Raw genomic sequence first — 14,294 nt, 5'->3', positions numbered from 1 at the left:
CCCCCCCCCCCCCCCCCCCCCCCCGTTTTTGTGGAGAAGTTGCTTGGATCCAGAATTTGACCTTTGACCTGATGTTTCAGATATCTGGAAAATGTAACTGAATGGAAGTTTTCTATTTGCTGCTTTTCGCTCAAGTATTAGGGTTGAGAAAAAAGGAATAAGCAGCCTGCATTAAACCCATGATCCCTTTTCTTCTAGTTGGAGCCAGCTGTGCTCAGCTCAGAGAGGAGATATCAAGATTTTTGGCCAGATCGCTTTCAAACCTGTATAAAGGGATTGCTAAGCATTTGCTTATTCCTTTCATAGGAAGCTGAAAGGATGGAAGTTAAACATTTTGTTGAAGAGGAGGAGGAAGTTGTGCAGGTGTTCTAGTAAGGACTGCATGATGCTAAAATGTAAATAATTAATTTGCAAACACATGCTTGTGGGCATATTGCAAGCATAAGGTCAGGTCCTTGTTTTTATTCAGACCTTAAGCAAACCCCTAGGGTGTTTTGACACAAGAAACAGATGAGAAGAGAGGTGGTGTGATCATAGAGGTATAACTGCAGCGCTTAATGCAGTGTAGGCCCCCCCAGCTCACATGGCAGTGTAGGTGTAGCAGAAGAGCTCTGCACAGGTTCCTGCATGAGAAGTGTGATTTGGTTAGGCTGGGTAGCCCTGACTAGCTGTATTGCCTGTGGTATTTCCAGTATCACTACAGAGTGCCCTACAACCATAACTTTGCTTTTTTTCTGTAGCATTAACCCAATGGGAGTGAAAACTATACCGTGAAGTAACTCGGACGCTGCATGTTACAAGTGCGTTATCAGCATTTGGGCTGCATTAGCAAGAGATGACCAGTGGTAGATAACGTCATAGTGTGATAGCCTGTAACTCAACAAAACAACCAACAGCTCTTAAGCTGATGTGGTTATTGTGACCAGAAAAAAGAGCAGCACTTAAGGTAACCCTAAAGCAAAGAGATCCTTTGTGCTTTACCCCAGTGAAGCAGCAAGCACATCTCAAGTCCTATAGTTAACACTGTTTTATTTACTGTTTCTTGTGTAAGGTAGTAGGAAGCCAAGGTAAGGTCCCCTCCTCGCTTGCTGGGGACCAGTGCCTTGCAGGATGAGGGCTTCCTACCTGAGAGACAGAAAGCTAAACAAGCTCTTCCAGGCTCTGCGCAAGTTTATCCCAGGTGTACAGGTGAGAGAGCGAGAACTAGAATAAATGCATGTGGGAGGCAGCACCATTGCTTGGGACTTTGCTCATGTTCCTCTTCTGCGCACTATAGAAGAGAACAGTGTGGCTGGGTGTCCCTCTGAGCCACGTGGCTTTTTGTCTGAAAAGTGGAGCCCTGGGCATCTGTGCTGTCGCTTCCAGGGGGAGCGTAGGCCCCCCTGCTTTCCTTGTAAGTACCTGCGTACAGCACCTGTGCTTTTTGCAGAGCTTAGGCAGGGACTGATCACAGGGGCAGAGCAGAGTATGGCCTTTTGTCTCCAGATGGTAACAAAGCTGAATTTTCCACCCCTTGCAGTGTTTGACTTCCTGCAGCGAGGTAACATTTTCCTTGTGGTGAGACGGGAGTTACGGGGTTCAGCCTCCTGAAGCCCTTTCTGGACTTTGGCACTGCCGGTCCACGCGTGACTCTGACAACCTGAAAGGCGTTCTTGCGTGTATCCTTGCAGAAACCTGGAGGCATTCAGGCAGTCGTATCCATTCCTGCCGTGGTTATCCCAGGAGATCCCCTCTGGCTGTTTCAAGGCAGCAGCCAGCATCCCTCTGAAGTAGCCGCTACCCAGCCTGTTTAGCTCATCGCCAGCAGGAGGTCCAATTAACATTTTGCAATATTGGCAGTTCCATATGGAAACTACCATTCAGCCGCCTACATTTGAACTTCAGCTTTTTCCTTTCATTTAATTAAAACACAATCAAGTCAATTAGCTCATGACAGAGTTTCCCCAAAGTTAAACTCCAGATGTATGGCAAAGCAAAAGCATTCAGATGCCAATTCATTGTGCTGCTTGGAGGTAGATTATAGCTCTCCCGTTTGTCAGTTTATCCACTGGGGATTAGTTGCATTTTTTCCCTTCCAAGCAGAAAATAAAAAGGGAGAAGGAAAAAAGACCCATCTTTCCATCTGGTTCTACTCAGGAAAGATTGATATAACATTACAGAATTTGAGATATTTATTGAAAATGACATTGATAGTGTCAGAATGACTTCTAATTTTTAATCACCACGTCAAACATTTTACCATGCAGTGTCTTGAGTATTTCCAGTAAGCTCCAGGAATAAGCAGCTTACCACACTCTATAGCAAGTTGATGACTTATTGTTCTTGTCACTAAATGGGGATAATATGCAGCTGCATAAACATGTTGATTTTTCTGGCATAGAATCCATGACTTCCAACTCTGTGCCCTTTGGCATGACTGTATAGAAAATCATAACACTGTCAGAAGAGGTTTTGAGGTCTCAATAAACCAAGATGACTTTTGCAGCACATCCCTGCGGGGCAGCTGGGTGCAGAGAGGGGAAGAAAAAAAATAACTGTAGTAGCTAACCGGTAGTTAATAAGCATAGAAATCATCGAGACCCAAATCCACACATAAGGTAGCTTTGAACTGAGGCCATTGCATTTTCTGTTGCATTTCTCAATTCATTTATGGTTAGATGCAGCAATATCCTGAGTCACCTATATTCCAACAAAAAGGTTATCCTCACACACTTTAAGGGTGATGTGGTGATACTGTGGTAATACTGCAATATACCCAATGCTACTGAAAGCATTGGGTGCCAGTGCTGCCTTAGTACCTTGACATCATTGGAGCACTTGGTTCTGTGCCTTTTCCCCTCTTGATCGTGTTCCCCAGGGGGGTGAAGAAGAGGAGAGGCTGGAGGCAGACCTTTCCTTTGTCTGGCCACTGTGCAGTGCAGCTGGGTGAGTCTTGGGAGATGAGTGGAAGAAGGGATTGCAATGTGAAAGGTGCAGCGCCCAGAGGGGTGGGGAAAGAAGACAACTTGCCGCTCTGCTGGTACCATCTTGTACTTAACAACCCCGAGATAGAATCCCTTAAATATATATCCCAGGGCTCCAGCAAGATTAGATCAGTTGTGGAGAGCAGTGCTGGTGAGGGGAGTAGAGAGACAGAGGAAAGAAAAACCGCTTCTGACTACTCATTCGGAAGGTTTAATAGCATTGCAATCCTGTAATACTTTTTTTTTAAGTATCAGAAAGATTCAAGTGGTATTGTACATTCTCATCTAAAGTACAGCGACTCTTTTTCTTGTGGAAGGCCTATACTCATTGCATCACCCATGATGTATGTGAATTCCCCTGTCTTTGCAAATGAGTGAACTTAGCTACCTGAGTACGGCGTCACATTTCCCTTGCTGTTCCATCTCTTACTCGTGGCTGAATGGCCCCAGAACTGCTTTCTGCAGAGGACCAGGACTCCCACTCCTGGTTAGGGTGTTCTTCTTTGGGAAGTGAAGGATAGTAGGTTTCAACACTTTATTCGGGAAGGGGGAGGAACCCAAGTCTTCCACCTACCCTGTGAATGCTTTAGGCAAAAGCATGCTTATTTTGTGGACTCATCCAGGTTGGGGCACGTGGTATGTGCCAGGCTGTGTAGCGCTGTCAGGGTCGTAGCTGGAGTGTCCTGGTATCCTGGCTGCAGCTGTGAGGCTGATTTAGGCTGCCTCTCCAGCCCAGTCACTGGCTCCTGCCCCGTGCCACAGCCTGCTCCTCGCCCAGCCCCGACACTTCAAGTGTTTGTAGGATTGTGCGGAAGACTGAATCACTGAAGTGGCCCAGATTAAAAATAACCTTTTAAAATGGGAAAGAGGGCGGAAGCGGGGAGGCATTTTTGGTCTGGGTCATTCAGAGATCTACTTGCGATGAAGCCAAATGAACAGTTGTATTTTTACAACTGAAGGGATGGCATATTTTTTTAGGGTGAGGAATGAGCAGATGGAAGTGCAGAGAAGAAACTTCCCAGGCTGCCTTCATCACCAAAGCCACTCTGCTGTGAAACTCCAGTATGGGATGCTGTTTTACGTACAGAGAAGCAGAGAGATTTCAGGTAGTTTTAATGTCATGAATTATGGCATCTGTACCTGCAGAGTCCGGGAGCATCTGGTCAGAGTTTCTCAGGCTCCCAGTCACACAACATTTAACATACGCACCTAAATTCTGCCTTATTTCTTTTCTTGGATGTAGCCCTAAATGCTTTTTACTCCAGGATCTCAAGAGTCTTTGTGACAAGAATAAACTAATTAAACTTTACTTATTAGCATTTATTTCAGTGTACTTGTTATCAGTGTGGAGTGCCTGAAAGACTAAATTGAGATGATTCATGTTCTTTATATCATGTGTTGTTGTTGGCCACACAACACAAAATTCCACTGAAAACACCATCCAGATAAGAATTATTAAACGGCAATTTTGTAAGACATTCCCTACTAGATTACAACAAATTCTATCTAATAAACTCTTTCTCGTTGGAACTAAATGTAAATGTGGACGAACATGAGAAAGAATCTTAAAACTATTCAGTTTCAGTAAAGGATTCTTCTACAGAAAAATCTTTTGAGTATACTCCTACTGTAGCTAGCTACTTAATTACTCAGGTTTGACCTTTTTTTTTTATCATCAGTGACTCAAATTACTAGTAGTAAACTACAAGCAAGGAATTTTGATCTGTTAACTGTTAAAATATTTTTCTACTAGAAAAAAGAATAGCATAAGGACGTCACGGTGTGGGTTTTTCCCCCATATATCTTATATTACTCCTAGTATTCAGTCGTGAGGTTAGGTTCTTCTACTGGCTTTCCACTATCACTGCCAAGAGTGAAAATATACAGAAGTAAAAATACAGAACAACTTATGGCATAAATGTACCCCTCTTTTTCTGATCATGAATTTTCTTTAAGTCAAAGCTTTTAAAAAATGGTCTTACCGCATTCTGGATTGGAAGGCCTGGAACCAGCAGCATCACAGCTCTTTACTTCAGAGGAATTTATATTAGACTTGCTTGAAACGATCTGATGGATGGTTTTTCATGGCATTTTGCTTTTGTAAAGTTAGTTGTAAGTTCTTACCTGAAGGTGTTAGCGTGTGTCAGTGCTGACATGAACATCTCAGTGCTGATGTGTACCATGTCCCGGGAAAACTGTGACGAATTTACACGCCTGCTTCAGCTGCACAACATTTCTAGAGATTATTCACAGCAGAAGAGTGTCTCCTAGGCAGCTACAGAGATCAGCGTTGCTCGTTGTAAGTAGCCTTCCTAGGATAAGATGTGTTCAGGCATTTCCATCTTTGGGTGTTCATAGGACAGTCGAGGTCATCCATAGGCTGATCTAATCTTTGCTGGCTTCCCACAAGCTGGGGGAGAGGCTGTCTTTTTTGTATCCATCATCTAGCTCATGGCCTGTGCCAGCATGATTTGGCTTCACGGTGTCTCAGTTAGTGTTGCTGTTAGTCTTTTACAACAAGATCTAGTCTTCACGTGACATCAAAATGCATGGTTCATATACTCACTTCTTATCCTTCTTATGTACACTTTTTACCCTTCAGATGTAGAATCTACACCTAGGGCAAAGGACTGGAATATAATAACATAAACTGCAGGTAGTATAGTCGAAAGTCCTAATGTCAAACTTATTAATGGTATTTATTGAAGGCAATGAAGTGACTCACTGGCTTTTTGAAGATGGTGGGAAGAAGGCAGGACTTCAAGACAATGTACAAATAAAAGAATAACACAAGTGACCAAGCTCCTCTAATCTTGGAAAGCTTAGATGTTTCTTTTCATCTCAGTGAATATGGTTAACATTTATAATGACTAATAGAAGGTACATAAGCTCTCTGAGGTGAAAAATACAGTACTTTATTCTTAAGTAGTACATGACCTATAAAGCAAATAGTGTAAATCTTAAACATCAATTTCCTGCTGAGTGTTGCAAAGATGAGGAGTAATAGCTTTTGAACAGATCTTTCCAGAAATGCTCTGGAACGTCATTGCTGAAATTGTTTTTTTTTTTTTCTAGGCAGTTTATTAATTGGCAAATGTGGTACCTTATGATTGCTTTTGAATATGAATAAGTCCTTTTTCCCAAAAATGTTACTTTATCTTAGATTATTTTTTAAATGAATCTATGATGTTTGGCCATGCTCATTGCTCCTTTCCAGATACATATTTGGGTCCTTTTTTTCAAATGAAGGAACAGGTACAAGGACAATGGTTTAGTAAATTCCCAATTATGAGCACTTGTTGAACTCATTTAATAAATCATCTCCTCATCTTTTATTGTCAGAAGGAATTAATGTTGAGTCCTGTTTTCAAAAGTTGCAGTCTTCACAAATAGAATTATTCACCACTAACTGGATTCCTTTTTTCATATGTTAGCTCATTTGAAGCAGCTAGAATGAGTATCATTATTTCAGAGTTAAATATTTTCAGCAGAGGGCAGAGCAGGGACTGATGCAAATCCATGTTTCTCTGTGGGGAGCTATTGGCCATAATCCTCCTCCATTCATGCTGGTAGGCACAGGAGGAAAAAATCTAGATGAGGCTTTTGTGAAAGTGGTTGCCTGCAGTAGACTGGTATCTACAACTCAGGAGGATTTGAAAAGATCTGTGTTCCAGTGTTTATAAAGACCACACCGTCTATCACCAGGGTGCAGGCTCTTCACATCAATAACCCAGCCTTTCTAAGCCGTCCGGGACGAGAACATGGGTTTTGTCCCACTGCCTCCAAGGGGCGGGTAGCCTTTCACTCTAATGAGCTGATGGACTGCCTCTGCCAGTGAGGTAATGCTTGGCTCCCGTCCCAGGACAAAACTCTTCAGCCAATAGATCCTAGTGTCTTTTCTTCAGCACTTCAGTTCTGATTCTTTGGATTTACTAGCTCAGATTTCACAGAGCAACTGTGTCTTTCCACATCCCTTAGCACCACGGGAATCTTGACTGGAAGGGTCCTCGGGAGGTCACTCAGCCCAGTCCCTCACTCAGAGTAGGACTATTACCAACAGTAGGTGAGGCCAGCCCTGGCTTGCCTGGCTGAGCTGCCAAAACCTCCCAGGACCTGCTCCAGTGCTGCACCACCCACCTTCTGGAAGTGTTTTCCTTACATCTCGCCTGTCTCTTCCCAGCCATAAGCTGTGGCCCTTGCCCCTTCTTATATCAACTGGAATTGCCAAGATAAATTTAGCTCTCTTATCTTTGTAACTACCCTTCAAGTAAATGTACTCTCCCTTAGATCCACAGTTTCCAGCAGATACTTCTGTATTCCATAGCGGATTGCACTCCATAGGCAGTGTCTGTAAGCCTGGACAAAAGTGCAATCCCTAATTCCAGGCAAGGCACCCCCGAAGGGGTCCTTCTGCTGTCCCATGCCTCTCTCTTTCTGCAGAGCTGCTCACTGCCTTTGGTGGTCTTCTCATCCCCAGCTCTCACCCGGCTTCTCAGGGTCTGTAGGGTGGCAGCTGGTTCATTTTAAGGGAGTCTCAGCTTAAACCTCCCTAAAGATCACCCTGTACCCTAGGGTGCACAAGTGAGGAAGCTGGGGTTTTGTACTCATGCAAGGGGCAGACATAGCCGAGTCCTTACCAAAATCTTGGCTTTTTACATTTAAAGTCCGTTTGCATGCCTTTCTTCCATCTTATCTCTGTGTTACAGACCAGAAAATACCCAAGGAAAACACTTAAAAGCTTTAAATTCCAATGCATCTGAATAATAGTAATTTATCCTGGAGATGTTTTCCACCTCTCTGTTCCATCTCTCTGACAGTACAGAATTTATGACATTTTATGGCATAACTCACTCAGATTTATTGATTTAAATGCTATCATTTTCATACAAATCTGTCTCTGGTTTTAGAATCATAGAATAGTTTGGGTTGGAAGGGACCTTAAAGATCATCTAGTTCCAAACCCCCTGCCATAGGCAGGGACCCCTTCCACTAGACCAGGTTGCTCAAAGCCCCATCCAACCTGGCCTTGAACACTGCCAGGGATGGGACATCCACAACCTCTGTGGGCAACCTGTTCCAGTGTCTCACCACCCTCACAGTAAAGAACTTCTTCCTTGCATCTAATGTAAATCTACCCTCTTTCAGTTTAAAGCCGTTATCCCTTGTCCTATCACTACGTGCCCTTGTAAAAAGTCCCTCTCCAGCTTTCTTGTAGGGCCCTTTTAGGTACTGGAAGGCTGCTGTAAGGTGTCCCCAGAGCCTTCTCTTCTCCAGGCTGAACAACCCCAACTCTTCATAGGAGAGGTGCTCCAGCCCTCTTACCATCTTCGTGGCCCTCTTCTGGACCCACTTGAGCAGGTCCATTACCTTCTTATGTTGGGGTCCCCAGAGCTGAATACAGCACTCCAGGTGGGGTCTTATGAGAACAGAGTAGAGGGGCAGAATCACCTCCCTCGACCTGCTGGTCACACTTCTTTTGATGCATCGCAGAACACAGTTGGCTTTCTGGGCTGCAGATGCACGTTGCTGGGTTATGTTGAACTTCTCATCAGCCAACAGCCCCAAGTCCTTCTCCTCAGGGCTGCTCTCAATCCACTCATCGCCCAGCCTGTATTTGTGCTTGGTATTGCCCTGACCCATGGGCAGGACCTTGCACTTGGCCTTGTTGAACTTCATGAGGTTCATATAGGCCCACCTCTCAAGCCTGTCCAGGTCCCTCTGGATGGCATCCCTTCCCTCCAGCGTGTCAACTGCACTACACAGCTTGGTGTCGTCGGCAAACTTAACTTCATAGACTTCAATGAAGTTATACAGTGGATCTTTTTTCCCAGTACTTTATTTCAAAACATTGGAAGTAAAGTTTCTTGGAGTCTGTTTGCATTACATCAGCTTTCTCACAGAAAAGATTTTTTTTATTTTTTTTTAGTATCCTGGATCAATCTAAAGTCTAGGATGAATATAGGACTCATTAAATGCCATTTGTTTGAGAAACAGAATAGTAAGATTGCACCATGATGTTATGTGTCTGAATATATATCTTTTTAGCAGCTAGGACACAGGACCAGGATTCCAAGAAGCCATTTGGCAAACATAAAATTAAGCACTTAACAATTCTGTACCTCATATTTTCCATCTGTAAAATGGGGACAGTGATATTTCCTTCTTTGAATAGCACTTTCTGATTTAATGATCTATGATTATCATTATTACTGTTCAGAGTGGCATCAGCTCTGTTCCAAATTGGTTATAATTAGAATGTTTAGATGAATGAAAGCAATTACAGAGCCCGTATGCCGCAAACATTTAAGCTTGTGATTAATTTTATGTACGTAAGTAGTCGCAGTTACTTCAGTGAAGCTGCTCACATGAATAAAATTAAGCTCATTTGAAGTGTTTGCAGGACCACAAATGGAAGGCTCTAAGAAACCTCAGTTCTTAAATAGAAATAAGTAATAGTAGACTTCTCAGGGAAATTTCTGGGAAATTTATTTTAACTGTATGCTACGGCATGTTGTGGAGTAAGTCTTAATTTGGTTCACAAAACTCAATGTTACAGCCATTGATGATAAATATTGGCTTTCGTATCACTCAATATGTTTTTGCAGAAAAGTAATCCTTCTTTAAATTTTGGCTATGGCTCAAAAGCTTATTGTTAAATACGTTTTGTTAATAAGAAGCCTGACTCATGGCAGGCAGCACTGTGAATGACTAATTACCAGGAATATCAAACAGACCTCTTTCCATTCCACTGCCAGAACAGTTATCTTTAGAGCTTGTTTAAGAAAGGATTCATTTCACTCAAAAGTAATAGTTTATGTTTTTACATTGCAGGGGTTTTGTTTTCTATATGATGACAGCTAGTTATTCAGCTTTACCAAGGATAGGGGGAAAAAGTCACCCAAATATATGTTGAAAGAAATTCTCCAGTAGTGATGGAGAGTCGCAGAACTGTGCAGATGTGCCAGATGCGTGTCATGAGAAGCAAGTTCTGGTCTGCTGCAGTTGAGGTGCTGAGCAGCAGTGAAGCCCAGGGCTAGCTGGGGTGGGGACTAGCTTGTGACCATGGGCTGCAATCAAATGCCCCTTGACTGCCTTCTGGAACAGAAAACACATGGACCCACACACAACCTGTTGCAATCTGATAGTAGAGGGGTTCAGCTGTCGGGTACCATTTTGTTTTCCATCCTTCAGTTACCTTTACTTTTCTTGTTTATACAGTTGATGGTTTGGATAAGGCTTCGATCGCTAACTCGGATGGACCAGCCCCAGGATCCCAAACTCCCCCCTTCAAGAGGAAGGGCAAACTCTCCACCATTGGCAAAATATTTAAACCTTGGAAATGGCGGAAGAAGAAGACTAGTGACAAATTCAGAGAAACGTCAGCAGGTATGTCTGTGGCCCTTTGGTGGCAAATAGTAGAAAAAACTGTGATGGCTTCGCAGTGTAATATTTGAGAAGCTCTTGGAGCTTGTTTGATGGCAGGGATTATTTAGGCACAGTATTTGACATACAGAAAAACAGTTTGATCCTTGGCAAGGAAAAACCTAATCTTGTTCAGCTTCTGTTCTGCACCTATCACCAAAAATACACAGTTTGTTTACTATACATTATATATGATATTCTTTTTATGTTGACAGTACTCTTTTTTTTAACTAAGAAACACTAGGCTCTATATTACATACCGTCAAATACGTTGGAAATGTCTCTATGTCCTCCTAATATGTCGGTCACTTTGATTATGAAACAAGCCTTGCCTTCATGGGGACAGAATTTTGGTCTGTTCAGAGGGGAGAAGCAGACGTGGCCATGCCAAGCAGAAGAATGAGGATCACCTTTCTGACCACTGCCTTCATACAGACTGCTCTGCCCCTTCACTCCCCCATTGGCAAGGCTTGAAGAATGGTCTGAAATAAAAAGCTGTGATTGAATTCTATTCCTTCTGAAAAAGGGGAATGTTGAGGGCTGGGATTCAGTTAGCTAAACACAGTTGCTTGGTGCCACCTGAGATGCTCTGGTGTGTCCTGGCTGCTCTCCCAGAAGGTTCTGCATCATATTTACCATCCCCATGCAGACATCTCCAAAACCCTGGGGCATCTCAAGTGGCTGTAGACACCCACGTTTAGGAAACTGAGTACCACCCTGCATATATGTGTGTGTGTGTGTGTCACAGCTCTGGCCAAGTTTTCTCCAGAAAAATCCCAAACTTCTGTTTTGGGATTCAGGCATTCGATGTTGTACTTTTCTAAACTTGAGTCTACTCAAGAGTCCAGTGAGCATCTATGAGCTCTTCAGATTCATTACCACTGTCCGCTGTCTTCCATGGCTCTAGGTGATAAAACCATTACTAATCTCCTGATGTGTCTTCCGTAGGCTCTCCTGAACTCTTAAGAGTACACTGCTTGACATTTTAAACCCATAGCAACCCCTGCCAATTACAGTGAGGAACTCTATGATTTTGCAGTGTAACTTCTAAAACATGCTTTATTAACACAAAAGGCAAAAAGAAGTCATCTTCTCCGGTGTCTTCATCACTCCAGATACCAACTGAAGTTTTGGACAATCTTTTAGAGGTCTTCAGATCCTTCTCTCAGTCTCTCTCTTCTTTTTTTTTTTTAATTTTCCTGGGTAACCTGCAACAAAACCCCCACAATTTCTTCCACTGCTGCAATCAAAAAAATCCTCTCAGTCTGATAGCTCCTTTGTTGCTTCCAGTTTCCTTCAGCTTCCCCAGTACTTTTATCACATTGCTAGAGCAAAGTTATTTCTAGTTACTGTCTCCTGAATGTTCTGCGGCTGCTGTTGGACAGGTATGTGATTTTTATATGCAGTGAATTCTTCAGAATAATCACCATTCATAAGCTGTGTATACAGGTTCCCCAAACTGTCACAACATATTAGCATGTGTTAAATTGTTATGCCATTAAATAACAAGGCATGTGTCATTCTGCAGTTATTTTGTATAAATGAGTATGTGGTAAATTAATGTTAAATACAGTATTTCTTATGTTGTACTGTCTTTCTTTAGAGAACCTCAATCCAGTCTTAACAAGCATGACACATCAATTCTTATAATACCAAGGCAAAGCATTTGTTCATATTTCTTTTATGAAAGGAGGAAATTTGGCACAAAATAATTAAGGTCAACATTTCAAAAAGTGCCTCCTCAGTTACTTGCTTGTACTTAATTTGCCTGTCTTGTTTATGATGGTGTGGTCCCTCAAGTCCTTTCAGGGGTGTGGAGAACCCATGGTTCCCATTGGCACTGACTTCAGATGGAGTTATTCAGGACAATTTATCTCAAGGTGAGCACCTGAAAAATGGAGATGCCTAACAGTAGATATAATGGACAAGAAAACACTAAATAATCTCAGAACTGTAATGAAAATCAAGCTTTAAAAATATGCTATAGATACAAATAGACTAATGTTGAGTCATGAAATACCTTTTTCAGGTGCCATACAGCTACACTAGTTGGTGATAAGGGTTGTTGTTTCTATCACTGAACCTTGCTGCGTTTAAATACCTAGACCATCAGAGCTAAGGTACTATTAACATTACAGCAGAGTATGTGAAACATCTTACGTTCTGACTCTGATTTTGCCACTGTGTGCTCCCAATGCATAGCTGTATTTATTACTCTTAAGAAAGAGGTAATTATTGGGAAGCAGTGTCCATCTTAGCTACCTCAAAACTAATTTTCAAGTGATAATTTGTCTTCCCAGTTGTCTCAGCTGTGTCTGTTTAATTCCACTGCCTCCTGCATACTGGCACTAGTTTTGTGATGAACAGATCACAAACCTGATGCGGCTAAAAACAAATCCAGCAAAACATAGCAAGAAGTAGTTTTTACTCTTCTGCAAAGGTTACCTCTTGGATTTGTGTTGTAGCATTGTGAAGACTAGCAATAAAGCACGCTGAAGCAGAGACGAAAAACAGGCACTCTTTTGGATGACTTCTTAAAATTCAGACAACCTGATATTTTTCATTTCAGCTGTGGTTTTGCAGCACTGCCTTTCAGGTCTGGAAACTAAATAGAGCTCCGTGTCTTTTTTTCAAAGTTAAAGCTTTATTTTGTGATCAGTCTTGTCTTGAAAATGGAGAGCACTGATGTGCAAACAGAAATCCATAAAAATTAGGAGAATTTGCACTACAAATTGGCAGAAGAATAGAGATGGTGGTGAAAGATCACTAGAGTCGATAGATCATGTAAGTGGGAGCTCTTTTGGTCAACTGAATACATGGTTATATATAAGTATGTATTGAAGAGTGGAAGTTAATTATCTGCACAATGAAGTGTCTCTGTAAATGGTATAGCGGATGGGAAAAGTGCAGTGCAGGAGGAGATAACACTTAGTTGACTAACTGAAGTCCCTGTTCTAAGTCCAGTCACAAGACTCTGTATTTAATAGTCCTTTATGGCAAAAAAAGCAACTAATGCAGTTGATTCACTAAGTGCTTAATGTATGTGTATGTAGAAATACCATCTTCTATATAGACTTTTAAATTATCCTGAAAAACTGTTCATTTTTTATTTCATGGTTTAGCTAGCATCCTGCTGGATAGCCATGTAGTACATACCAGCCTTTTATACAGTAAAGACTGCTATTGTATTTAATAACGTAATGTAAAACAGCTAATAAAACACATCATTCTAATGCTCTGAATTATATAAACTACAGTATTTCATTGCCTATATAGTTTGTGAAGATTAAATATGAAAAATTTAATGCGTGTCTTGGTGAACAGAACTTAAGATGTTATAGAGGAGGTTTGGGAACTTCTGATATTTTTTTATTATTCAGTAGATTGATTTTTTTTTTTCTCTGAAGAGTACATATGCTCTATTTTTAGTAAGGTTCTGCTTATCCATCCTGCTACACTGTAAAATTTGATTTATTTAGGTGGAATTATACAAAAGTAGTGACATAGGGAATTAATTTCATGTTTTCAAAACTTTTGTATTATTTTGTACATTCAATATATTGACCTGTATTCATATGTCCCAGTTTACATGCATTTTGTCAACCATCACAATATTTAGTGCTTTTTTTTTTTTTACTTAAAGTGAAATTCTAGGAGTTATGTAATATCTGAAAATCTTGACTTTCATCTCAAAAATAGCAAGACTGGCTCTCTAGGCTGGGGAGATGAAAAGAAAGTAAATCTGGACAATATCAGTTCTAAGAGGTCTAAAAACAAATGAAAGGTTCACAAATTATTTTCCCCCTAAATTTCATATGAGAGTTTTACCCTATCGTGGTTTAACCCCAGCCAGCAACTAAGCACCACGCAGCCGCTCATTCACTTCCCCCCCACACCCAGTGGGATGGG

The 14,294-nt window shown here is 41.7% G+C and overlaps 1 protein-coding gene across 1 annotated transcript in view; it reads left to right on the top strand.

Annotated features, from left to right (window-relative positions):
* PHACTR2 (phosphatase and actin regulator 2) overlaps positions 1 to 14,294 on the top strand; it is a 137,118-nt gene that overhangs the window by 80,125 nt on the left and 42,699 nt on the right. The window contains exon 2 of the mRNA XM_010575024.1: positions 10,182 to 10,349. Coding sequence (XP_010573326.1) covers positions 10,182 to 10,349 — 168 coding nt within the window. The remainder of the gene's footprint in view (positions 1 to 10,181; positions 10,350 to 14,294) is intronic.

Source organism: Haliaeetus leucocephalus, unplaced genomic scaffold (genome assembly GCF_000737465.1).
Source record: "Haliaeetus leucocephalus isolate CR32 unplaced genomic scaffold, Haliaeetus_leucocephalus-4.0 Scaffold450, whole genome shotgun sequence".
NCBI classification, from domain to species: domain Eukaryota; kingdom Metazoa; phylum Chordata; class Aves; order Accipitriformes; family Accipitridae; genus Haliaeetus; species Haliaeetus leucocephalus.
This window is presented reverse-complemented; position numbering and strand designations above follow the sequence as displayed.